This window comes from Pleuronectes platessa, chromosome 20 (genome assembly GCF_947347685.1).
Source record: "Pleuronectes platessa chromosome 20, fPlePla1.1, whole genome shotgun sequence".
Taxonomy (NCBI): Eukaryota; Metazoa; Chordata; class Actinopteri; order Pleuronectiformes; family Pleuronectidae; genus Pleuronectes; species Pleuronectes platessa.
In genome coordinates, this window is record NC_070645.1 from 7,980,221 (window position 1) to 8,004,440 (window position 24,220).

A 24,220-nucleotide genomic window follows, 5' to 3' on the forward strand; every position below is an offset into this window, starting at 1 on the left:
ATAGGTGCTTTTTATTCCAACTAACGTGAAGGAATGTGGCTTTGTAATGCTTTTCCTTTCATTTCGTTTTATTAACGATAAAAAACATATAAAAGCTTAAAGATCAGGACATCTGTACTTTTGATTGCAAACGTTTAAATTATCTTAGACCCTTTAAAAAAAGGACAGTTATTAAAAGTTTGTTATTTTGAATCAAGGAGCATCTTAGAGGACACAGGGGAGTGTTATGCAGAAAGACCAGTTCCACAGCATGTTGAGAAACCATGAAGTCAAACAGGGAACAAGCACACACACATTATTCTTTTTGCCCCACGTTTTAATTCTTTGGGAGTAACACAATGAAAGCATTGAACAGCAGAGCGTCAGAGATTGACACATTCACACAGTAAAGTACACAGAACAGCATGAAACACAACCATAAAAACAAAACAAGAAAAAAAAGAACAGCAAAGCCTTCACGTCAAAATGCTGGCAATAAATAGACTGATCTTATTAAATTTATATTCAATACTCTTCTGTACAGATGGTCCATGAATTACATTACATCAACTGAACACGCCTCTTCAGGAAGAGCAACACAGCTACACAGGCAGCAATCATGTAAACAACAGAGAAAGAAGGCGAAGAGGATCCCTCATTTGAACACATTAAATCAGAACACACAAGTGACCTGTGATCAGGCAGAGGATCCAGAGTGAGCCTATACGAGGCTACAAAGAAGAATTAATACAGTACAACTTTCTCTTTTCCTTCCACATACAACTGTGCACACAATCACCAGCAGAGGAACACGGGGGAGCACGCACAGGATCTGGGAGTTCGAGGAGGCGGAATGTGATTCTGCAGTGGAAGGGGTCAGAGATGAACATCGGAGAGGTCTCCAAAGGCGGAAGTCTATTCCTCCAATGTACGGAAGCTGTTCTGCATGTCCTCCAACAGCTGAGCATACTCGGCCTTGATCTTCACCTCGCCGTCCTTCACTGGGTCCTGCACAGATGTAGGAACATATTCTTAGAGCGTGAGAAGAAAACAAACCGGCCGAGCAGGATCTTTAGTATCATCTGTGATGTTTTAACAATGACCTGCATTATCACCGTGTTCTCACAAACATAAGGTCCTCTCATTGGAAGTGAGTTAAACAAAAGAAATACACTTTCCCTTCCTTCTGGGATGATGCACAGAAGGACTTGATACAGTCACTCAGTAGGGGAGAGTGGGGTAATGTGGGACATCGGGTGATGTGAAACACCCCCTGTATCTAGGCAGCGGAACACATTTGTGGTAATGTGACCATTATGTTTTCAAGCCCCTCCCATTCCCCCCTTGCCATGAAGGTGAAGTTGGTGCTGGTGCTGTGGAAAGTATGTTTTTTCACATAAATGTGTTTTTTGCATGTAAAAGTAAATTTTCTTGCTTTGAACTTAATCAACTGTTGTGTCAAAACAAATTGAATCAGGTAGAAAAACTTATATCATACATGTTGGTGAACTTCCAACATATAAAACCATGTGATTGATGCTAGCTGAAGATTAGCCTGAATTGCTAAGAGATGTTGTTTTTCTAAAATTGTGGCTTCGGGGTAAAGTGGGACAAATGCTGTGGGGTAAAGTGGGACAATGTCTCACTTTACCCCACCATGAAGCACAAGTTAAGTTTAGTCTTAAACATATTTTAATGTTATATTACATTATATATGTTTTATTTTTAATGTCATAAACATTGTAGAAAAGCCATCATGCCAAGAAACTACACCAGGAAGACAACATGGGGCCAAACACCCCTCACAGAGATGGAGAGTGCAGCCGCTGAGGTCATGCAAGGAAAGAAGTCCTTAAGAAAAGCTGGAAGGGATAGAAATATTGATAAGACAACCCTCAAAAGATTCATAAAGAAAAAGAGAAAGGGAAAGTAAAATCAGTAGCCTGGGGTGCAGTAGCTGAGGTAAAGAGAATATTCACAGATGAGATGGAGGAGGAGCTTGTTAAACACTTGAAACAACTAGCTGACCAGTTCCATGGCCTTGCTCCAGTTAAGTGCCGTGAACTGGCATTTGAATACGCAGAGAAAAACAATATCCCTGTCCCTGCCAATTGGACAGAGAAACATTGTGCCGGTAAGCTAGGATGTGCAAGAGATCACATGAATCATAATAATCATAAATGTGCTTAATTGACCAATCCCCATGATTCTGTTACTAGTCCGACATTAGTTTTGGAATGTGTGGTTGTCAGGATTTTAACTATTACAACATGTGTTGTTATGGTAGTTTTAAAGTGGAAAAAGTAAGTGTCCCACTTTACCCCAGCTACGGGGTAAAGTGGGACACAAGACCACTTTTTTTAAAACAATCATATTTTCACTGCCCTTTGTCCTGAAGACATTCTGATCATTTACATTGCTAGAAAACATCCTGAATTAATGGGAAATGTGTAAATTTTACTGATATATAATTTTAGCTCGCCTAGAGGGGAGCAAATGTAAAAAATTTCCCACATTACCCCGCTCTCCCCTACTTTGGTTTTCTCAAAGTTATTTTTTTTGGAATAAACAGCTTGTGTGAATTGTGTTTTAACAACTTGAAAATAAACCTGAGAACCACTATGTTCATACATAAGGCAGACACCCACACACCTTGAATTTCATTGAGCTGAGCCTGTAGAGGATTTCTCCCATGTGCTCCTTGATCATGGCCCAGGTGATCTTGTTGTCGCTCTGAGCTGTGGTCTCCACCGCGTGCCGAGCCATGTCGTAGAAAGCGATCGTGTTGGAGAGAATGCCCACCGTCTTATAGAAGGGACAGAACCTGAAGAGAGCATCAGTTAAAGTGATCAGTGATCAAGAGATGAAATCAATAATTCTGTTTTAGGCTTTAAAATGCCTATTTAGGACAAATCAGATTTACAGTGACAAAAAAACTAAACTCCGATGTTTCCCTTTGAGACCAGGTAGGAGGAAGAGTAACATTACCTGTCATAAGGTGTGTAACCATTCTGCTGCAAGAAGTCGTCTTTAATCAGTTTGGCCACTTCCAGCGTGATTTTATCCGTTTCTGCGAGTGAAGCCTGTTAAATCAAAGTCGTGATCAGGTCAGCAGCTGCTTCACAATGTGATATTTCTGCAGAATCAGCTTCTCACTGAGTTACCTTTCCAACGAGCTGCACAATCTCAGCCAGGTCCTCCTCCTCCTGCAGGATTTCCTTGGACTTGGTACGCAGGGGCACAAATTCCGGGAAGTGCTTGTCGTAATACTCATCGAGAGCTCGGGTGTATTTGCTGTAGCTGATCAGCCAGTTGACAGAAGGGAAGTGCTTCCTCTGTGCCAGCTTCTTATCCAGACCCCAGAAAACCTGAGAGAAGAGAGCACGGCAACTGAAATACTGAAAACAACTTAGCTACTTAGTTCAAGTGACCATAAGATCAGAGTTTGATTATTTACCTGTACAATACCGAGTGTGGCTGAAGTGACAGGGTCAGAGAAGTCACCGCCAGGAGGTGAAACACTGAGGAGAGAAACATTTTCATTTAACTGTTGTTGTCCTCCAGTTACTGTCAACATGACATGTGCAAAGTACTGTCTCCCCCTAGTGATGTAAAGCTGTACTCACGCCCCTACGATACTGACGCTGCCCTCTCTCTCAGGGTTGCCCAGACACTTCACCCTGCCGGCACGCTCATAGAAGGAGGCGAGACGAGCACCAAGGTAGGCAGGATATCCACTGTCTGTGGGCAGATTTAAAAATAACAGATTTTTATACACAACATAACCGACAAATCTGCTTCACGGAGATAAATCGACTGAACACTGCATCACCCAACTGGCTCTCTTTCAAAACAAAGAGGCGTGAGCTCCAATGTGAACACAGAGGACTGTAGAGGTGAATTCAGGTCTTAGCACAGATTCACATACATATCACCTCTGCCAAGGGGATTACGTTTCCATTGCCATTTGTTTGATTGACTGCAGGTTTACATAAAAACGACTGATCTGATTTACATGAAATTCTACTAAAATGATTGCTATAACCCAAAGAAGCACTCGTTCAAATATTCATAGACTCCTTGTTCTAAATTTTGTTTTGGGCATTAAAAAAAACCCGGTTCCCTCTGTATTGTTTCTGATTAATTTTGGATTAGCAAAGTTCTTAATGGTTTAATCAATCTAGCTACAGTTAGATTATACAACCTTGTGCTATTTGATGTTCTGACTAAAGGTTCCAAATTTGGGAATTAAGCAACAAACAAAAAATGTAAAGTCTTCCTATCATTTACTTAATAAAAGGTTGTTCCTTCTCACACTGATACGAGAAGTCAAAGGAGGAAATGAGAGCGTTGTTCTTTATAGGATCAGCAAAAAAGAATTGTGCACGGTCACGGCTACTTCCTTTTATAAAGCAGAAGCCAATCACTAAAAAAACATGTGATTTACTCCCAAATGATTTTCTAGTCTCCTTTAATCCAGTTTGAAGTTTGAGGCCGATAGCTGGCTGAATTTACCCCCTGATGCCATGTGAGTGTTTTTCTTTATTCCCCATTGCCAAGAATTTATTACTGAAGCGTGAAACAGCTTTTTTATAAACTCCAGCAGCCTCTAAACTTACCAGCAGGCATCTCAGCCAGACGGCCAGAAATCTCCCTGAGAGCCTCGGCCCAACGAGAGGTGGAGTCGGCCATCATGCTCACGTTGTACCCCATGTCTCTGAAGTACTCAGACAGCGTGATTCCTGCCGAAACAAAGTCAATCAGTGCACAAGGCTCATGGGAGCTAATCTACAAGCGATCACAGAATAAGAATGAATGAGTCATCCATTAAGTAACACTGCTGATTGTTTTCATTGTGATTTGCCGTTACCTGTGTAGATGGAGGCTTCTCTGGCAGCTACAGGCATGTTGGAGGTGTTGGCCACCAGTGCTGTTCTCTTCATGATGCTCTCCGTCTTCCCACCAACCTCCATGGTCAGCTGTCGGTCAGACCACACTAGCAATGTCAGTTACCTGTCAAGTCACTCTAACCAGTATGAAAAGTGATGGTGGCACTACTCACCTCAGGGAAGTCTCTCAGTACTTCTGACATCTCGTTACCACGCTCCCCACAGCCGACGTAAACGATGACATCACTGTTGGAGTACTTGGACAGGGACTGGGAGATGACAGTCTTACCACAACCAAAGGCTCCTGGGATGGCTGTGGTACCTCCTTGCACACATCTTCACAAAGGAAACAGACAAAAAAAAGTCAAAATGGCTTTAAAGACAAGTAAACTGTTTTTCTCTAAATGTTTCGAATGAAAAGGTGGATGTAGGACTCACGGGAAAAGGGCATCCAGAACTCTCTGTCCAGTCAGCAGCGGGTGATTGGCAGGCAGCTTCTCTGTGACAGGCCGCACTTGTCTGACAGGCCACACCTGCACCATGGTGAACTTCTCCTTCACGCCCTCAAACTCCAGCTCCATCACCACATCCTAGCAAACCAAAACACACACGTTAAAAAAACAAAGCAACACCTAAAAGTCACTTCGAATTTAGCAGAGCTCAAGATGGAGGCTTGTTGAACTCACGGTAACGTCATAGTTCCCAGGAGGAGCCACGTAAGTCACGGTGCCTCTGTTCTTGGGGGGCAGCATGATCTTATGCGTGATGAGGGAGTTCTCAAACACATTGCCATAGATGTCTCCCCCTGTGATGTGACTGCCAACCTAACAGTAAGAAAGGAGAGGAGATTTACTACTGTGAATCTAATTCAGCTAACTATTCCATCGTGAAAAGAAACAGTTTGCAAAGACACAAACCCGCAAGCTCTTGCAGGGAGTAAACTCCCACTTGAGGTCTCGGTTCAGGGCTCCGATGTTAACGCCTCTGGGGATGTAGATACTCTGTGTCATGTCATTGATGTCCTTTAGGGGTCGTTGGATACCATCAAAGATGGACCCCATGATTCCTGGACCCAGCTCGACAGACAGAGGCTTCCCCGTTCGCAGAACAGGATCTCCAACCGACACACCAGCTGTGCTCAAGCTCAGGAAAATCTAATGTTTGTGTAAGAGCTCAGAACAGTGTCTCAAAGAAGATGAGTACACACTACTAAGTTCAGTCTAGAACAACAGCTCCACACTTAATCTTAGAATCATGACCGTTATGAAACAGAGACTATTAAACACAAAAGTCAGTTTGCCCTAGGTAATTCATTAGCTTTTGCATTACATGAACCAAATCTGGTACTATTAGGGTTATCAAGCCAACAAATGATATCAACAACAGTAATAATTATACCAAGACTCAGGTCTGTTTGGACATACGGGGGGGACATTGTTTAACAGTAAGGATACATGTCTCCTCGTAGACCTGGATGGTCGCCATGTCTCCCTCCAACCTGATGATCTCTCCCACCAGCTCACTGTGGCCGACACGCACCAGCTCATACATGGCTGCTCCCGCCATGGCTGTGGCTGTCACCACTAGAAATACAAGCGTGGTATAAATCATGAGAAGAAATGCATTTAGCCTGGTGTCGTTACACGGATGCGGACGTGTTTGTTGGGGCAGCTATATCAAAAAACGACTGTGTGTGGTGTGAGTGTCTGTGTGGTGGCTAACCTGGTCCAGAGACTCCATGAACATATCCAAACTCGCTCTCTCTTTCCTCATCCCTGATCATGGGCAGCTTGGACGTGTCCATCTTCACAGGTTTAGTCGTCTAACTGTGAGGAGAGAGGAGAAGAATAATATGAGAAAAACATTTAACAAAGTAGAACTGAGGGAAAGAGAAAATGAAACAGAGGAGTGTTACAGTAGCTGTCAACAGCCACAACAAGATCTACGTCTCCATTTTAATAACTAAGGATTTTATTAGCACCAGTCACCTGTGTTGAAGTGAAACTGAGGCTTTGTTTACTGTGATGACGGCTCACTTCATCTGAGGTAAAACGGCACCAATCTATGACAACTGTGAAATCAACCTTTGCTTTTCCACTTTGTTTATGGTGCTGTTCACAGGGATAAGGGATTATGTCCAAGGAATCCCAGGAAAAGCACTGACTGAAATGAGCAAAATGATGCAAACTCATTAAGAAAATAACAGATTCAGTGCTAAACAGTACCACCGAGCCAAACTTAAATATACTGACAAATAGGAGCCTGCCTTGGCACTGCCTCTTGCAACAATGCTAACCTCAAGGAAAATACAGCAACATTACTGCTCACAACCCCATATCTCTCAGTGTTACAGAGCCTGATCGAGGCTGCAACCCCCCCTGTTCCCCCTGCACACACCCTCTTGGCTGCACACACATCCCCGATCCTCAGTACTACAGTCAGAGTGACGTGTCAGGCTAACAAAAGAGGGGAATCCCACGCACTGCAGCGTCTTCCTCCATTTCCCCTTCACATGTGTACAGACAGTAACACAAAGCTTGCTCCTTTTTTTATTATGTTTAATATCTCTAAATCTAATTTTCTATCCTATTATTCACATTGTCCCTCACTTATTTAGGTCACATCTGTAGAATCGACCCTCAGCTACATGCAGGAGCAGCACAAACACAAGCTGTCACCAGTCGTGACTGCAGAGGCCGTTAACACACTGAGGTGCGGTATGAGCTGCAGTGTACTGTGTGTTTCAGCGAGGAGAGATCAAACACACATGCGGTTATTGAATCCCTCATTTCTCTTTCTCTATCCGACAATCCCATCACACACTACATCTGTGTCCTTTTCTTGACCTTCCCACTGATGCACAGATCTTCCCGTTTACGCTCAGATGCTTACACCATCTGTGCAGGGAACAGCAGCTCCACCAACAGGTCAATGCAGGGATTACAACTACACCTTTGAAAAAGGGCAATACTCTCTCTCCCTGGTCAAATTTCTTTTTTTAAGAGACCAAAACCAGACCACATCTTCTTTGAGGGCTGTCGATATGGCAATGATAAATATATCGATTAAAAATCTAATTGAATGTGATTTTTATCTGTGTTAAGTTTAAAGACTGATTTTTGCTCTTACGTGAAAGTTGTGTTTTTAAAATTTTCTTTGAGGAAAACCTGAGGTCGATTATTTACTTGTTTTGCCAACTCACTGTACTCCACCAAGGCAAAAATAATATATCAACATATATATTGAACTTCATATTACAATAATTATAACATTGTTATTGTTTTACTGCCAAGCCCTATTATTTTTGCTTTTGTAAACATCTAATTATTTGTGTTTTAATTCAATGGCAAACTGGGAACATCTTGAATATCAACACATAAACTTGAACTATCGTGGTATCAATGTCTTAATCATGTTTTTTTAAAGAGCCCTCAAACTGCAGCATACAGAGGGAAGATAAGGCCTATTGTTTTCATGATTAATTCATCAGAGACCATCCCCTACCTGGTTGTTTATATAAACCACGCAGATCAAACTACAATAACGTATAAAACATTTTATAAAGACTTTCGTGGTGTATATATATAAGATGATTTGTGACATAAATTCTCATCTAAATAATCAAACATTGGCTCATAACTCCCAGATTATAGAGTCACGGACAAAGAGAGGCAGCAGTTGGTCATATGATCCTGGCACATGACTGACTGGCATCTGAGTGGGTCTCTTTAAGGAAGTGGAAAAACAGGCATGGTGCAAAACTGGGAAGTCCACATTTGATCGGTCTGTGGAAACACTGGAGCAACACGGTCCCTCTGCAGAATAATGAGCATGTGGCTTACTAAAGATAACTTCCTCCTTCATGCATCCTACCACTGACCTTAGCTGTAGCTTTGCTAGCTGTGATGAATTGGTAGAGGGGGAATAGAGGAAGGAGAGATCTGATGTTAAATACCAGATATTAAAGTAGAAAGAAGGGAAGCTGGGTTGTTAGCCAGGCACAGAGAGGAGAGGGCTGGTTGGGTTTCATCCCTACAGCTCAGGATTTGTCTCTTGATGCTCATCATTGAACATTGCAGCAAAGAGAAAGTGAGATGACACTGAGATGTGTACATGCACATACTTGAGGTCTGTGCAGGCTGAGAAATGTGACATGTATGTGAGAGGGCCACACACAACCTCCTCACACACTCCTGTTAACTGCACGGGCTTTGGATGCAGGTGGATGATCACATGACTGAATGTGACTGTATGTGTTTATAACAGACAAGTCATAGGTGAGGTAACATGTATATAAAGGAAAACATGGTGAACAGGGCTCTTTGCTGTGAAAGGGGGATTTCTGCTTTAGCTAGCTACATCCTGCAGCGTTCAAATTCATCCCACACATCGTAAACAATGTCTGTCATCCCCCCTTAGTCCCGTTTTTTATTCCCAGTAAATAAGCCCAGTTAGCTGGGTGTGTTATTCGCTTTAATGAAAACAACGACTCTGGTCTCTCGGCCTGGTTCGCGTTTGCTGGCACAAGCGTTTTTTTTTTCCATCGCAGCGCGATAAACGAACGGCTTCATCATCGAGTCACGACAAAAGTCAAATGTCGGTTTGTAACATGGCGGTGAACGTGAGCAGGACACTCACCGTGTGATGGGGAAGCGGCGGTTCGGCGTCTCGACTCGGCTGAGAGACGACGGGAGCTCCAGGGAGATGCGTGACAGCGGACTGAGGTCAGCTGACTTCATTCACTTGCCTCTCGCTCAGTGGTTTTTACTGACGCGGGCGGCCACTGCAACCGCCGCCATTTTGGATCCGCCTCCCAGGATACGCCGCAGAGATTTTAAAGGGCCGAGCACCAGCGAGCCAGCGAAACTTTATACTCCTGTTTTGTTTCAGTTTGTAGGTTCATTTCCTGCACTGAGCTGGTTTTGTTATAACTATAACTATTCAGTCTACAAAACTAATGTCCTCTGACAAAATAAACAAAACTGCATCCAGGATCATCTCAAACTGAAATATACCTAAATATGACTACACTGTTAGTTGCCATACTTTGTTATTAAATGCCCTGATTCACAGCCGATATAAAAAATCCTTTGGTTTGGCAGTGCACATTTATTATCTTTCATAAATGCACTGTTGGCTGCCCTCAAATATATATTTTTTAATCAAATTAAAAAACGAAAATAAAGGAAAATACTATTTTAACCATGTTTTTTCTGCAAATTTTGGTTAGAATTTGAGCATATTAAAGCCCTCAAGAAGCCAATTCATTTTCCTGAAAAATAATGAGAGGTATCCTTACAATTTCAATAGGACCACTCTCTGTCAGTGTTCAGGCACTAATAATACTTAAAATGTCAATAGGGCCTCACTGTCTGTCAGTGCCTGTCAGTGTTCAGGCCCTAAAAACATAGTAATTTGAGGACACTTTCATGTAAATTACATATTATAGGTTTGGTGATTAATAGTTTATTAATCATTAGAAAGTCCACCAATGTTTCCTACAGTTTATAGTTTTAAATGCTAAAACATTTTTGCTTCAATAAGACTTAAAGAGTTGATTCGTTTTTATGAATTAAACAATTTATAGTTTCATCCCTGGAGCCCTGGAAGTTTTTTAGGTATAAATATGGAAATACTGTCCGTGCAATGTGTAGGCGCGGTGCAGCCTGACAGACCAAACCCAGGTGAAAGAAGTCCCCGGCGGATCTGCAGCAGTGGTTGTGCGCATGCGGGGGTCAGAGTTGAGGGGCTCCACAGTCGTGGAGGAGTGCGGCGGCTAAGCTAACAGCAACCAGCGCAACTAGCTACATGTGGAGGGTAACACGGGAGCCATCCCCGACCCCAACTCTGTCAAATTTCCTCCTTCTCACCCCAAACTACGGCAAAGTTCGGCCCCATCGAAAATAAGGGATAATATCTGTTTACAATGAAAGGGTGAGTGTGAGCTTTTGAGTCGAGAATAAGTAGCTTAGCACGAGTAAAGTTTGTCATGTCTTTTTTTCCTCCTCCCTACAAGAGGAGGCGGGGAGCAGACGGCGAGGCTAGCTAGCTAGCTAACTAACTCGCTAGCTTGCCAAGCTACCTGGTCTCAGGTGCCAGACAGAAAATGCAAACGATAGCATCGATGCTAAGCTGCTTCTGTCACGACTCTTCTCGTTACGTTAACCCGCTTCTCGGTCGGTTTAAGTCGCTAACGATCAAAGCTAACTAGCTAGCTGCTGCCGGGAAGCTGAGTCAGTAAACCTGGTGGAGCTAAGCTAAATGTCAGCCGCTGCCTCCCAGATCATTTGTCTGTTCACATCGAAGTCGACAACAGCTCAGTTGAATTTGAGCTCACTCAGCCTCGTCTGTCAACTATACGACCCGACTGGATGCTGAACGATCCGTGGAGTTGCTCAACTCGGTGTCAGCTGAGTTAACATTACACCCGACACCAACTTCAGTGAGTGGCAGCTTGCTCGGTGCAACGTGATCTGTCAAAGTGACGCTCCAACAGAGAGGCTTCACGTTTTCCCGAACGCTTCTGTGGCTAAAGTCGCGATCCTCCGATGACACGAGGGCGATTAACACACTTCTTTCTCAATTCTTCAGTCAGGATTCCACAAACATCCCCGAGTAAAGTGTGTGTGCGCGTGCAGATGCTGGCTCTTCACATCCCATCGAACAACACACGTGACCGACAGCTGTTTTTGGATGTGTGTTCATACTAAAAATACCCCAGTGACCCACTCAACCAGGCTAAATGGACTGTTGTGTTTGGGTCACTCACTGAGACATAAATCAGAGTTCTTACTCTGGACTTTAACAGGTGCACCATAATAGATATACAGATAAGACTCAATCATTAGCTCCAGATATGGTTGTTTACTAAATTCAACTGCCTGTCATTCCTCTGTGCTGTAGGAGGAGGTCTGTGGAGCAGTGACTGACCTTCCACTTACTCTGGTTTGCTTGTTGCATGACCAGACTTAGGGGATTAATCACTGCTGCCACTAATGATCATTTTGATTATCAAGTAACCTGCCAATCATTTGTGTGACTAATTAACAATGCTTAAATAGACCCATCACAGCCACAAGCTGCAATTCAGTAATATTAGACATTTATCTTAAAAAAAATGACCCAGAAATTAATTACTTAGAGTTGATACTTTATTTGGCACTGACTCTATAAACAATGTTACTCTTTTAAAAAGATTTATCCATTCGGTTGGTTTGGGAAAACAAGATTTCAACTAATCAGCAGACCTAGAGCTTTAAGTTATCGAGACAGGGTGACCAGCTGTTTTCACACTCTAATGACTTTTGAGGTGAAAAAATCTCAATCTGATTGTCTACCTGTTGTCAGCCATTTGACCGTTACGCTCTTGTTCCAGTAGCCGGATCGAGTTGGGGGACGTGACTCCCCACAACATCAAGCAGCTTAAACGCCTGAACCAGGTCATCTTCCCTGTCAGCTACAACGACAAGTTTTACAAAGATGTGCTGGAAGTGGGGGAGCTTGCAAAGCTAGGTAAGAGATGCATTATGTAGCCCACATCCAAGAAAATGACAAATAAATCATTTTTAAACAGAAAAAAGTCTTACAACTGAAAAAGAGTTGAGAAGATCAAACAACACTGACAGTATTCAGTCCTTGGTACAAGCAGCAGATTTAACAACCACATGAATGAAAAGTATTTTTAAATAACTCCTTCAGTACCACATAATATAATATTTCTGTGAGAATAAACCCTCAGATTTCTCTACTATGCAATTCATAAGTCATAACTTTCTACGTTATACAACGTTAGGGATTCCCTAGGTTTTGGTGGTGAATCCCTGTCTCTGCTTCTTTGTCTTGCAGCATACTTCAATGACATTGCAGTGGGTGCTGTGTGCTGCAGAGTGGACCACTCTCAGAACCAGAAGAGACTGTACATCATGACACTCGGCTGTCTAGCACCCTACCGTAGACTCGGAATTGGTAAGGAGCTTTGAATCTCCTCGAGACGCTGTAATGCAATTTGTGATCTTGGGTTTTTTTGTTTTCCAACTTTGCCAATGTGTCTCTTCTCAGGTACGAAGATGCTGAATCATGTGCTAAACATCTGTGAGAAGGACGGAACTTTTGACAACATTTACCTGTGAGTGTCTAATTGTAGAGAGGGACAATGGGGACTAGATTTTTGTAGATTAGCAAACGGGAGTTTATTTTTTCATTAATGTGTATTTTCAGGGTAAATTACTTTGATTCTTTTTACAGATAATGTTCCAACTGACCCTGTCTTTCAGCCCTCATCTTTCCTACCTCTAACTAAACTTATTTTTTCCATCCTTGCAGTCACGTGCAGATCAGCAACGAGTCCGCCATCGACTTTTATCAGAAGTTTGGATTTGAGATCATTGAAACAAAAAAGAATTACTACAAGAGGATAGAGCCGGCAGATGCCCATGTGTTGCAGAAGAGCCTGCGCAGCCCATGTGCACCGCCCACCGGAGAGCTTCAGAAGGGAGAGTAGGGGCACAACATGGAAAGAGCAGCGATGTGCTCGCCTCCACAGAAACAGAACTGTGACAAATGCCCCAGGGTCGACACATTCAACACTTTCTTCAAAGGACGCTAAAAAGAGAAAAACAAATTTAAAGTACAAAAATTGCTGCATTTATTTTGCAAAGGGGTCCCCTTTGATTTTGCATATTTTATTGCTCCCCTTTCCTCATACAGAAAATAGAAAGTGACAAAAAGCTCAGTATCCAAACGTGTTAGTATTGACAACGTTGCCAACTTCAGACAGTTTTAGACTTGGGGGAGGGTGTGGTGTTTGCAAATCATACTGTTTGTGTTTGAGTTGTTTTTATGCGGTTGTTCAAGCTAATGGGGGCATATCTATACCGTGGCGCAAGGGAAAACAGTTGGTTAGAAGCAGTAAAAGTGTTTGAAAGACCATCACTGACACACAAATCCCAGCTGATCAGCTCGAAGTGACACTTTGAGTGGTTACATGGAAGAGTCACAACTCTATTCCCTCACCACCTGAGCCCTGGGATGCATGGGAAATGAATCAGTTTGTTGATATGTTATGTCTGTAGGGGCAAAAGCAGAAATGCATCCCCTCGTTACAGGCAAAAGGAAGGCTGAACGGTTTTGCGGTGGTGGGAAGATGTTGTCGCCACTCATAATTTCTGAATAACTATTTACCAGCCTGTTAATTTAATTCCCCTTTCAACTGTTTCTGTTATTTTTTATTTTTTACATTGAGGAGGCAAAAGGTTCAGAGGTTCTCCTGGGTTTTACGACCAAGAGTAAAAACATTGAGGAGTAAAAGAAACTAAATATTGTATTGAATGTGTGCAATGTCCTGTGTGGAATGTCCGAATAACAACAGATTGGCTCTTTAGGATTGGATTTGGGCATTATTTTCAGTGGTACAATAAAGGTGTGTTTGGATTTGTGTCTCTAAACACTTGGAAGTGATTAGAGACATCTTGCCTTAAACACCTTTGTCACCTTATGTTGCCACCGTGCACAAATGGTCTTCTCAAACTTCCTGCCTCAGCCTCTGCTGCTTTGTGAGTTTCTGAGACTCAGTTTTGAAGTTTGGGTATGGTCTTCTAAAACAGTGTATAACCCAGAGGAAGCTCTGATCCCTCTGCATGCAAGGAGAGTGTTGTCCTCTCTACTGTAGTATAAGCATGTTTTTTTCTTTCTTTGAAGAATTTTATCTTTTCTGGAGCTCTATATTGTAAGACTTTTTAACATCTAAATAAAGGAATTACTATTTGCAGTAAATGTGTTGTAAATGTTTTTCTTTTTCTACATGTTCATAGTGAATCATTACCTGAATACAGTGAAAAATGGTTGGAGAAAAACGTGTACAGAAAAATGTACAGTAGAAATATCTGGGTGCATTCGCTGTAAACCCGCCCCTGCATCCCATTTAACACTTCCCGATTGGCTGACACCTCCCACATCTGCACTCCTATTGGCTGTCAGCTCCTCATGTGTGAGCGCAAGTTTGGTTTACCCAGATTGTTTTGAGAGATGAGTTGAGTGGAAAGCTTTGCTAGCATCCAAACTCAAAGTTCCCACAGAGACCGACAGGCTCCAACATGCCGAGGCAACAGGTTAGTAAACACGGGCCTCCGTCAGCTGCTGGTTATCAGCGCCGACGCGGAGAAATCCACCATTAATTGACGCTGTAATCATGTCGGTAACGGGGAGCTAAGCTAGCTGCTAGCCATCTAGCTAACATAAAGCTAGCTGAATAGCTATTGGCTCAGAATGCTAGTTTCTTGTCATTTAAGTGAGGGGATAATTATCTGGACATCGTTTACTGTCGCCACCGTGAAGCGGAAGCCACTCGCCGTCACAGCTGCTAATGGTTGAACAGTTGTAAGGGTGTAATATGCAGGTAGATGAGTTTGAAGTGAGCTGTGGAGCTAGGTTGGTTTACACAAGCTTGTTAGCATCTAGTCGTTGTGGTACAACCTCAATGCAGCTTAACAGCATCTTCTGAGAACTATATCATCTATTCTGTATGATAGCATGACAACATTACTGTAGGTTAATTCAACCTACATACTTGTTATCCCTCGTGTTCCAGTGTCATTATGCTCCAGTATACTTCATCCTCTGCCCCGATGCTTTATTCGTTCCAGGTTGGACACGGGATGGATTTAAGGTCCAGTTATTAAATGTGTTGACCGGCACTTTAACCCTAAGGCAACTGTTAGGACAGGATGCCAGAGATGACGGAAACTCAGACTCCTGGTCGTAAACCCAAGTAAGGCTCTCATCTGCTAGTTGTTGTGTTTTGAAACCAAATTTTGAATACAGGTAGATTTCAGCCAAATGTAATTCAATTTGTGATCTCAATAATTTTTTGTACAGAAAGAAGAAAAACAAAGAATCTCACAATGCAGGTAAAATATCTCCTGTCCTATGTTTCAGTTGAGTATGTGTTTCTGTAACTGGAGATCATTCAAGTTTATAACCTTCTATTTTTAGTTGAGAGACACAGAAAAGAGAAGATTAACACTGGGATTAACCGCATTGGTAATCTTCTGCCCTGTTCCCAGGCACTTAAACAGGTAATGGACAAGCTTACATTATTATTTATCTTACTCAGTAACATGTTATGCTCATAATATTGTCTGTACATATGGTATAAATTAATATCAGATCTTCATCCTCTTTATCTGTAGAGCAAAAATATGATATTGGACCAGGCTTTTCGCTACATCACTGAGTTGAAGAAACAAAATGACGCAATGCTTCTGGAGGGAGGAGATAAAGTCCAAGGTAAAGTTTTTACAAGTGTACACCTCACACATATATTTTGATTTGCTCATAGTTAGATTCTAACTGAAGTCATTAAAGTGCATAAGTGATTGATTGTGTGCACGTGTCCTCTGTGCAGCGGAGGAGATCCGTCGGCTGAGGCGTCAGATGGAGGAGCTCAGGAAGGAGAGTGCTCACTACATCGAGCTCCTCAAAGCCCATGACGTCAACATTCTCGAGGACCCCACTATCCACTGGAAGGGAAAACAACGCTGTGCCAATGTGGAAAAGGTGCCGCCTACTCACCAGCTACCAAAAGGGATCATCGTCTATTCCAATGGGAATGTAATGTGCCCAGCAGGGATGGAGAATAGCCCTGGGAAACAGCCATCGGAAGCCTTAATTCTTCAGCCACCATCTGAGGTTAGTGGCAGGTTGAGGGTTAACGGAGCCCTGCTGCAAGTAAATACTTCTTCTTCCACCCCTGCACTTCTTCCTGGGTCGACTGTCACACCCAACCAGTCAATGCCAGGCTTGAGAGTTGTAGAGCAGTGTGTGGTGGAGACACCAGTTGCAGCCCCCAACTTGCCACCCTCTGTGTCTTACATCACTCTCCAGATCCCGACAGCCCTGTCCCAGCAAACGCAACCTGCCACCCCAGCCCAGGCTCTCACGTTAACAGCCACCTCGGTTCCGCAGCTCCCCACTGAAAGCTCTGCTTTGCCTGTGTCCACTTTCCCCACATTTACCCAGACTGTAACCAGAGCGACAGCCGCAGAGGTTGCCTCTTGGGTCACACAGGACACTGCCATCAGGACAGTAAGTTACAGTGCAGTCCCCAACAGTCAAGCCCTTCTTAGGGCAGGCGCAGCAGGCAGCACACAGACTACCTGGACAACACTGCAGATCGCGGGGAACACCGTACAGCCAGTTTGCCAGAGTCTACCCACCCCAGAGGTCAGTAACACAACCCAGACTGTTCAGCAGGTGACTCTGTGTCCGGTGGGCAACAAACCATCTGTTCAGCCAATTCAAATACAGATGCAATCGAATGTCCCTGTACAGCAGGCACCCATTACTGCCCACATTCAAACGCAGCCCTTTCAGAGACCTCCCCAGCTACAGCCTGCTGTCTTGAACCAGGCACATCCTCAGCCTGTCCTAGCCCCCCAGCCACAGTGTGCTGTTCTCCCTCAGTCAGCCATAGTACCCCAGCCAGCTGTGGTGGCCCATCCTGCTGTTGTGTCGCAGCCCCAGCCCGCTGTCCTTCAACAGGGGTCGTTGCTTCCCAGTCCTGCAACAGCCCTCATTCCTCAGCCTCAGCCAGCCCTGCTGCCACTTCTCCAGACCATGCAGGTGCTGCAGGTAAACCCGAGCGGAACAACAGCCTCAGGTGTAACAGCACCACAGAACTCTAACAACCCAAGTGTGGTCTTCCTGCAGCAGGCCAGCACTTGCCCCACCCAGTCAGTTGTAAGGGAGGAAATAACCAATCAGACACCCTGTCAGCATATTGTGATCATCCAGGCACCCAATCAGGCTGCACCTGCCCCTCAGGTTGGCATGTTGCCTGCCGCCGTTCCATCTGCAGTACCTGCAGCAGTGTCCACTCAAATATCCACAACCAGCAGTTCAACGTCTATCACTTCATTACATAGTGTTGGAGGGAAGCAGCTGGTGCACATCCTTCCACGTCCTGTTCCGCCTCCAATGAGCCAACCCCTACACGTCACCCAGGCATCGTCTTCTCCCCCGGTTCCTTCAACCCCACAAACTATCACTGTGAATGGCCAAGTTTTCGCCTTGCAGCCCATTAAGACCTCTGACAAAGCAATTTCCGGGGGTGGCCACAGTACACTCCAGCTGATCCAGCCGACAACCACAGAGGAACCAACTACTAATGTGGCCCTCAACAGTTTAGGGGCCCTCAGCAGTCTCAACCAGAGCATCTCTCAGGGCCTCCCAATTACCATTTCTAGTCAGAACAATGGTCAGCCTGCAGCTGCTCAGTTAGCAGTCGTCCAACCGAAGCAGCCACAGCAGCAGCAGCCTCCTGCTCCAGTGCCTGTCTCTGGAACCACACTTGCTATACCTGTCCAGCAGCTGCAGGTCCCTTGTTTGACCCCAGTCACATCAGGGCTGGTGGTTAATGCCTCTAAGCCTTCTGGAAAGAGGGTTCGCACACCTTTGAAAACAAAGAGAGCAACAGCTAAAAGGACGAAACCTGTCATGAAAAAGGAGCTCATTCAGGTGCAGCCTGCTGTTGTTGTTTCAGCGAAGCCCCCGACTGCTGCAGGAGAGAGTCAGACAGTTCAAACTACAGTATCTCAAGTTTTACCATCCTCCACTCTAAAAATCACAGACACTGCCCCCACGTGTACCACAGCTGTCACAAGTAAAGAGAGCAGTGAAGCTACAGGAAATGTAACCTCTACACAAAACACAACAAAAATCATTGTCTCTAGTTCATCTAGTGAGACAAATATAGTCAGTCAATCAAATTCACAGAGCAAAAGTTTAGTCAGTGCATCTCAGAGTGATGCTATATCCACTCAAACTTATACTGGCTCTACGGCAACTCCTGTAACAACGGTCAGTGCCACACCAGTGAAGCCATCGGTTAGTGCAGCTGTGGTCATAGAGAGTAAACCAGCGGTAGTTTCTGGCAACAATTCGGCGGTAACCAAAGTCTCAGTACCAGAGGTTAAACAGCCAACCACCAGTACGGCAGCCAGTACAACACAAAGCAAGTCAGCTGCCACCACTGCTGCTTCGAGACAGAGCAGGTCTGTGGTCAGCTCGGCAGGTGCCACTGAGAGTGTGTACACGTCCACCACTGTTTGCACTGCATGTTCGACTCCGGTCTGCGACAGCAACGTCACAACAACAGCACCTGTATCTTCAAATCAGCAAGCCAGCACACCAACATCTGTATGTCCTCCTCAGAGATCCAACACCCAAGCCCCTGTGCCCTGTAATAAACCTCAGCCTCAGCCCACCACTTCATCCTCTGGGTCCATAACTGTGGCGCTCTCATCACCTGCACCAATGTTATCTTCAGCCCATAGCTCTGTTTCCGTCGCCTCAACGAGTTCAGAGTTTAGCAAAAGAGTCACTGCAAGCAAAGCACCATCACAGCTGAGTGATATAAACATATCCCATCCCTCCATCTGCCATCCCACTGAGGTTAAACCACCTCCGGCCCCCAGAAGAGACAGAGAGACCCAGGAAGAGAAACACTCCACAGCAGCAGGGAAGGAGAGTTTGATGGCAGTGACCTCTGACGCTCCCTCTAGAAAGGACTTTGCCCTGTCGCAGCAGGTGTACACAAACCTTGATGATCAAACTTTGGAGCACCCTATGACATCTAGCCGACAGACTGATTCTCCCATGTCTACAGGAGCTGGAGGAGGCAGAGGTTTCTCCGTGGCGTCCATGCTTCCTCAGGGCCACAGTATTGGTGCATCATCAGGCCCCTTTGGAACATTTACATTCACGTCGGAGCAGGCAGAGATGCTTGCCCTGGCCATGCTAGAACAGGACAGCCCTGGGAGGAGGAGTGGAGGCTGCACTGGGGACAACACAGGTTCGTCTAACCCTATTACGAACCAATGGGAGCCTCCCAAACCCTCACCGGTTTCGAACAGTAAAGAAAGAGGCTCAAATGGACAGCAAGCAAAAGTGACTAAGGCCATGGATACAGTTAAACCCGCTGTCCATGTGTCGGTCAGAAGACAAGTGGGGGAGGGGTCTGTCAGTGCACCGAATGGAAGCAGACATCAACAAAACATTTCTTACTCCCAGTCGCAGTCGCTCCCCCAGGTCCAGACTCAGAGCTCAGCCCAGAGTGGTACTGGGGCCAGCCTCAGTGTCAACAACCTAATAAGACCCAGCTCCAGTCAGCAGCCCTACCCCAGTTCCCCCAGTCTGGCTGGCCAACAGGGCTCAGTTCCCTCGCCTGTGGGGACCTCAGCCCACATATCCCAAGTCTCAAACAACGCCCTCTCGCCCTGCTCAGGTGCAGCTCAGCCGAACGAATACAACCCCATGAAAACTGCGCTGATGAGGGCTCAGACTGGAGCTGGCGTTGGCGAGCGACAAGTGAAGATTATCTCTAAGCGTCAGTCCCAGGAAGCGGTGATGCTTAACACTGGAAAACGTCCCAAGCTTTGTCCTCCATCGGCCGCCAGTGTCACCCATATGGAAATTAAAGCTCCTGATCACAGCCAGATGATGGGACAGCTGCTGCCCACCTCCTCGGGTGTCATGACAAGGATTAACTCAGAAAGTGGAGGGCCCCTCTTCTCCACAAATTCTTTCATGAGCCCAGTAGTGCGACCCCCAGATGGGCACTGTGCTCCTCAAGGGCCCCCTGAGCAGATCCAGCCAGGGGTGCTTCACCTGCCCCAGGGTCACCCGCAGCATCCTGCAGCCCAGCCCGGCCAACACCTGGGGGGGAACCTTTACATGAAACAGCAACAGCAAGAGCAGCAGAGACACCATCTGTATCATCTGCAACACCACCTGACACAGCCTGACCTTGGACAGCGCCACTCACTACACCAGAGGGCGCTTCAGCAGCAGCAACAAGAGCAGCAGCAGCAGCAGCAGCAGCAGCAGCAACAGCACGTGCAGAAGAAGCGGGGACCGGTCAGAGGAAATCAGACGGGTTCACCGGCTGTGCTGCAACAGAAGCCACATCACCTGGAGAAGTCCGGAGTTCAGCAGCAGCAGCAGCAGCACTCGCATCAACAACAAACGCAACATCAGCAGCACACGCAGCAGTCGCAGCAACACCCGCAACAGTCACACCAACAATCGCAGCAGCATCAACAGCCACCGCAACACCAACAGTCTCACCCCCAGCAGCACCAACAGCAGGCACTTCAACAGCAGCCCCAGACGCAGCATCAGCAACACCAACAGCAGCTACAGCAACAGCAGAGCTCCCACTCCCGACACCAGCAGCATCTACAGCAGCAGATCCAGCAGCAGCAACACTTCAGACACCAGGAGAAGAGCTGCGAAGCCCAGTCAGCAGGATCCAGGGCCCACCACAGTAACCACCTGGCTCAGCAGGAACACCTCAAGGTGGGTAGTGTCACAGACTTGGTCTCCTGCAGTGTTTAAATTGAGCTTCGTTGCTTATAATGTAACTGGTATTAAAAATGTTTTTTAGATTAGTTGATACATTTGACCCCAAAAAATAAACATTTAACCAACTATTTAACAGAACGCAAAACAATCCATATTTATTTACCATTTAAATCATATCAGATATCAGCTGTTCAGTACCTACTTGCACTGATTTGATTATTTTCCTGTCTGTGGTTACATACAAAATAGTAAATACTTAATATCAATATGGGAACCTTCAGGAAAGATTATAGAATAATATGTTTCACAGTAACCTAGCTGAAAGCACAGATTAATGATGTTTATGTTCTGCCCCCCTCAGTCTGGTCAGGATCATAATGCTATGCAGAGGATGATGAGCTCCAGGACCCTGGAGCAGCAGCTCATCTCTCCTCCCAGCAATCCCGTGTCCCGGTCGTCCGAGCTCGCCTGCGCTCCATCACGCCAGGAACGCCATCGTGTTTCCAGTTACTCTGCGGAGGCGCTCATCGGTAAAAGTCCCACAAATGGTGACCAGCAGCAACGCATGGGTCTTCACCTACAATCTGGACACGTCACCAGCCAGGACCAGCCAGAGCTCTGCGGTTACCTGGACACGTCGCGAGGGAAGGCCAATATCTCACACAACCCACAGAGCCGCCCGCCTTCAGATCATCCAGGGTCCGCTGATGTTCAGCGGGTCTCAGAGTGTCCGCCCTTCAAGGCTATGAGTGGAGGAGCACATCAACTCAGTGGTTTCGAGCTGCAGGTATCTCGTGGAAGTGACATGACAACTAAGTCAGTGCCTCCTTCTCAGAGGGGCCCTCAGGGGCAGCAGCAGGGAGGGTTCAGGATGAATGTTGGCCCTCCCGCAGACAGCAGGAACCGCGGCGGCTACAGTGTAGCTCATCCTGGTTCACAAGGAGTACATGTCGGACCGCCGCTGCCCCGAGAGCAGGAAGCTTGTCACCAGAGTTTTATGCAAAGCCTCCTCTCCCCCCACCTTCCTGAGCAGAGCAACCACCAGCGAGCGGTGCAGTGCTGCCCCCCAGTCAGCATGGACTACAGCTGTGTGCCTGGAAGCTCCTCAGGAGACATTCAGGCCAAGGCCTCCAACCCCAGTGGGCCGCAGACGCATAAGGCTGCAGCTATGAGGCTCGGAGAAGGCAACAAGGGCCATATTTCTCAGGTTAGCAGCAACATGCACGGAGGCCCAGGTGTACGAGCAGGTCTCCCCCATCCTCCAACTCCCCACAGCAGCTCTGAGCCAGGCCGCTCCTCGGCGCCCTCCAGACCGCCCACTGCTGTCAGCCAGCACTCCAGGCACATCACCCGGGATACTCAGCCCACCAAGCTGCGACCCGGGGACCGACCTCGGTCCGGTGCTCTGAGATCGAGCAACCCCTTCGAGCCAGAGGGCCACCTACCTCTGCCCTCTGGAGGAGGGGTGCTGCTGGGCCGACCACAGTCTGGAGGAGACGCGCGGCGCAGCACTATCGTTCGCTTCATGGCTGATGGTGGTCAGGTTCCCAGTGAAAACAACCTGGTTCCTGAGCAACACATAACACAGAACTTTGGTTTCCCTTTTATTCCCGAGGGAGGAATGAATCCTCCTCCCATCAACCCCAACTCCACATTCATCCCTCCGGTCAGTCAGTCAAACGCCTCCCGTACACCCGCCCTTCTCCCTGTGGAGCCCCAGAATACTTTACCCTCCTTCTATCCCTCCTATTCTCCAGCAACACATCCCAGCCTTCCCAGTGACGTCACCCTTCAATACTTTCCCAACCAAATGTTTACCAGCCCCAGTGCCGACAAAGGCAGCGCTCCTCAACTCAACAACCGCTTCGGCTCGATCCTTTCCCCGCCGCGCCCTGTGGGTTTTGGTCAGACCAGCTTCTCGCTGCTCCCAGATATGCCCCCGATGCCTATCACCAACTCGTCGGGAATCACCCCTCACATATCCAACTTCAGCCTCACCTCTCTGTTCCCCGAGATCGCCACTGGCATGCCCACTGACGGCTCGTCCATGCCCATGTCTCCCCTGCTGTCGCTCTCCAACACCTCGTCTGCCGACTCAAGCAAGCAGCCAAATCGCCCTGCCCACAACATCAGCCACATTCTGGGCCACGACGGCAGCTCGGCCGTGTGAGGACAGCTCCTGCTGCATATTTATGCTGCTCTCAAGTGAAAGTCGAGGTTTCTGTTCGAGACACGCTCTTTTAAATGGATGTGAAGCACCAGATGAACAGTTGCTCGATCGATATTTCTCACACATCTGGTGGAGATTTCCGTTGTTTACATATTCACACGATTTCAATCTCAAACATGTTCCCGTGTCGTACATTTGATGTTATGATTTGTAATATTTCAAGAATCATTTTGACTTTGGGGACATAAAAGCTCTTTGTTTGAAGTGTTGGTGAAACCGACTCTTTGGTAGTAAAACAAAATCAAGGTTTAGTTTGAGGACTTGAATTCAATGTATTCTCGGTCATAAAGAAACCTGCACAGTCACCTACCAATGTAATTTACTAACTTATCAGGTTGTACTGTACAGAATCTGTTTTGTTTTTTCCCCAAGAGCTATTTTGTAAATACCAATGTTTCATATCAGAATTGTTAGACTATGTATGTATTTGTAAATACAAAATTGATTAATAAAGTTTATAAGAAGACCTTTTGTACTTGCTGCAAACTTGAGAATTGTGTGTTTACTCTTAGACTCATGATCCACTAGGAGGCGCTTGAATTCAGTAATTTGTTGTACCATCTCTGAGGCTGGTGCAAACTGAATCAGCAGAAAACGACATAAAAAAATTCACAAAGAAATCACACAGTTAATTATCTATTTTCACTTTTAGTCATTGTGTCATTGTGCTACATGAGAAGTCATTGATCAGGGGTCAGACTACACCCGACTTCATTTCTATCTCAACTACACACCTACAAAGTTTTGTGGCTGCATCTTAAAT

General features: G+C 45.8%; 3 protein-coding genes across 4 annotated transcripts; 2 read left to right on the forward strand and 1 right to left on the reverse strand.

Annotated features, from left to right (window-relative positions):
- Positions 1-295: 295 nt before the first annotated feature.
- Positions 296-9,662, reverse strand: atp6v1ab (ATPase H+ transporting V1 subunit Ab). The gene is made up of 15 exons (XM_053412263.1): positions 9,507-9,662; positions 6,591-6,694; positions 6,323-6,451; positions 5,786-6,000; positions 5,555-5,692; positions 5,307-5,458; positions 5,042-5,204; positions 4,850-4,958; positions 4,599-4,721; positions 3,606-3,720; positions 3,437-3,500; positions 3,144-3,347; positions 2,968-3,062; positions 2,632-2,803; positions 296-987 (listed from the first exon to the last, which is right to left on the reverse strand). The coding sequence occupies exons 2-15, from the start codon at positions 6,670-6,672 to the stop codon at positions 895-897; spliced, it is 1,854 nt and encodes a 617-aa protein (XP_053268238.1). The 5' UTR covers positions 6,673-6,694; positions 9,507-9,662; the 3' UTR covers positions 296-894.
- A 921-nt stretch (positions 9,663-10,583) lies between these two features.
- On the forward strand, positions 10,584-14,639 carry naa50 (N-alpha-acetyltransferase 50, NatE catalytic subunit). 2 transcript variants are annotated; one of them, XM_053412740.1, is made up of 5 exons: positions 10,584-10,802; positions 12,247-12,380; positions 12,714-12,833; positions 12,927-12,993; positions 13,191-14,639. In XM_053412740.1, the coding sequence occupies exons 1-5, from the start codon at positions 10,795-10,797 to the stop codon at positions 13,366-13,368; spliced, it is 507 nt and encodes a 168-aa protein (XP_053268715.1). In that variant the 5' UTR covers positions 10,584-10,794; the 3' UTR covers positions 13,369-14,639. The 2 variants fall into 2 exon arrangements, with proteins under 2 accessions (XP_053268715.1, XP_053268714.1); XM_053412739.1 differs by having other exon boundaries at positions 10,588-10,802; positions 12,244-12,380.
- Positions 14,640-14,832: 193 nt separating this feature from the next.
- Positions 14,833-23,943, forward strand: LOC128426028 (basic helix-loop-helix domain-containing protein USF3). The gene is made up of 7 exons (XM_053412885.1): positions 14,833-14,974; positions 15,509-15,633; positions 15,741-15,772; positions 15,858-15,940; positions 16,055-16,151; positions 16,270-21,221; positions 21,589-23,943. Exons 2-7 carry the CDS (start codon positions 15,590-15,592, stop codon positions 23,395-23,397), a joined length of 7,017 nt encoding a protein of 2,338 aa, XP_053268860.1. The 5' UTR covers positions 14,833-14,974; positions 15,509-15,589; the 3' UTR covers positions 23,398-23,943.
- The last annotated feature ends 277 nt before the right edge of the window (positions 23,944-24,220 follow it).

Bases quoted from the DNA above. Each gene is read 5' to 3' on its own strand.
- atp6v1ab (XM_053412263.1), bottom strand. From the start codon at position 6,672: ATGGACACGTCCAAGCTGCCCATGATCAGGGATGAGGAAAGAGAGAGC. The intron at 5,459-5,554 runs GTGAGTTCAACA...TTGGTTTGCTAG, and splicing joins CTGGGAACTATGACGTTACC to GATGTGGTGATGGAGCTGGA. The intron at 3,063-3,143 runs GTAACTCAGTGA...TTGATTTAACAG, and splicing joins TTGTGCAGCTCGTTGGAAAG to GCTTCACTCGCAGAAACGGA.
- naa50 (XM_053412739.1), top strand. The intron at 12,381-12,713 runs GTAAGAGATGCA...TTTGTCTTGCAG, and splicing joins GGGGGAGCTTGCAAAGCTAG to CATACTTCAATGACATTGCA. The intron at 12,834-12,926 runs GTAAGGAGCTTT...GTCTCTTCTCAG, and splicing joins CTACCGTAGACTCGGAATTG to GTACGAAGATGCTGAATCAT.
- LOC128426028 (XM_053412885.1), top strand. From the start codon at position 15,590: ATGCCAGAGATGACGGAAACTCAGACTCCTGGTCGTAAACCCAA. The intron at 15,773-15,857 runs GTAAAATATCTC...TTCTATTTTTAG, and splicing joins CAAAGAATCTCACAATGCAG to TTGAGAGACACAGAAAAGAG. The intron at 15,941-16,054 runs GTAATGGACAAG...CTTTATCTGTAG, and splicing joins GTTCCCAGGCACTTAAACAG to AGCAAAAATATGATATTGGA.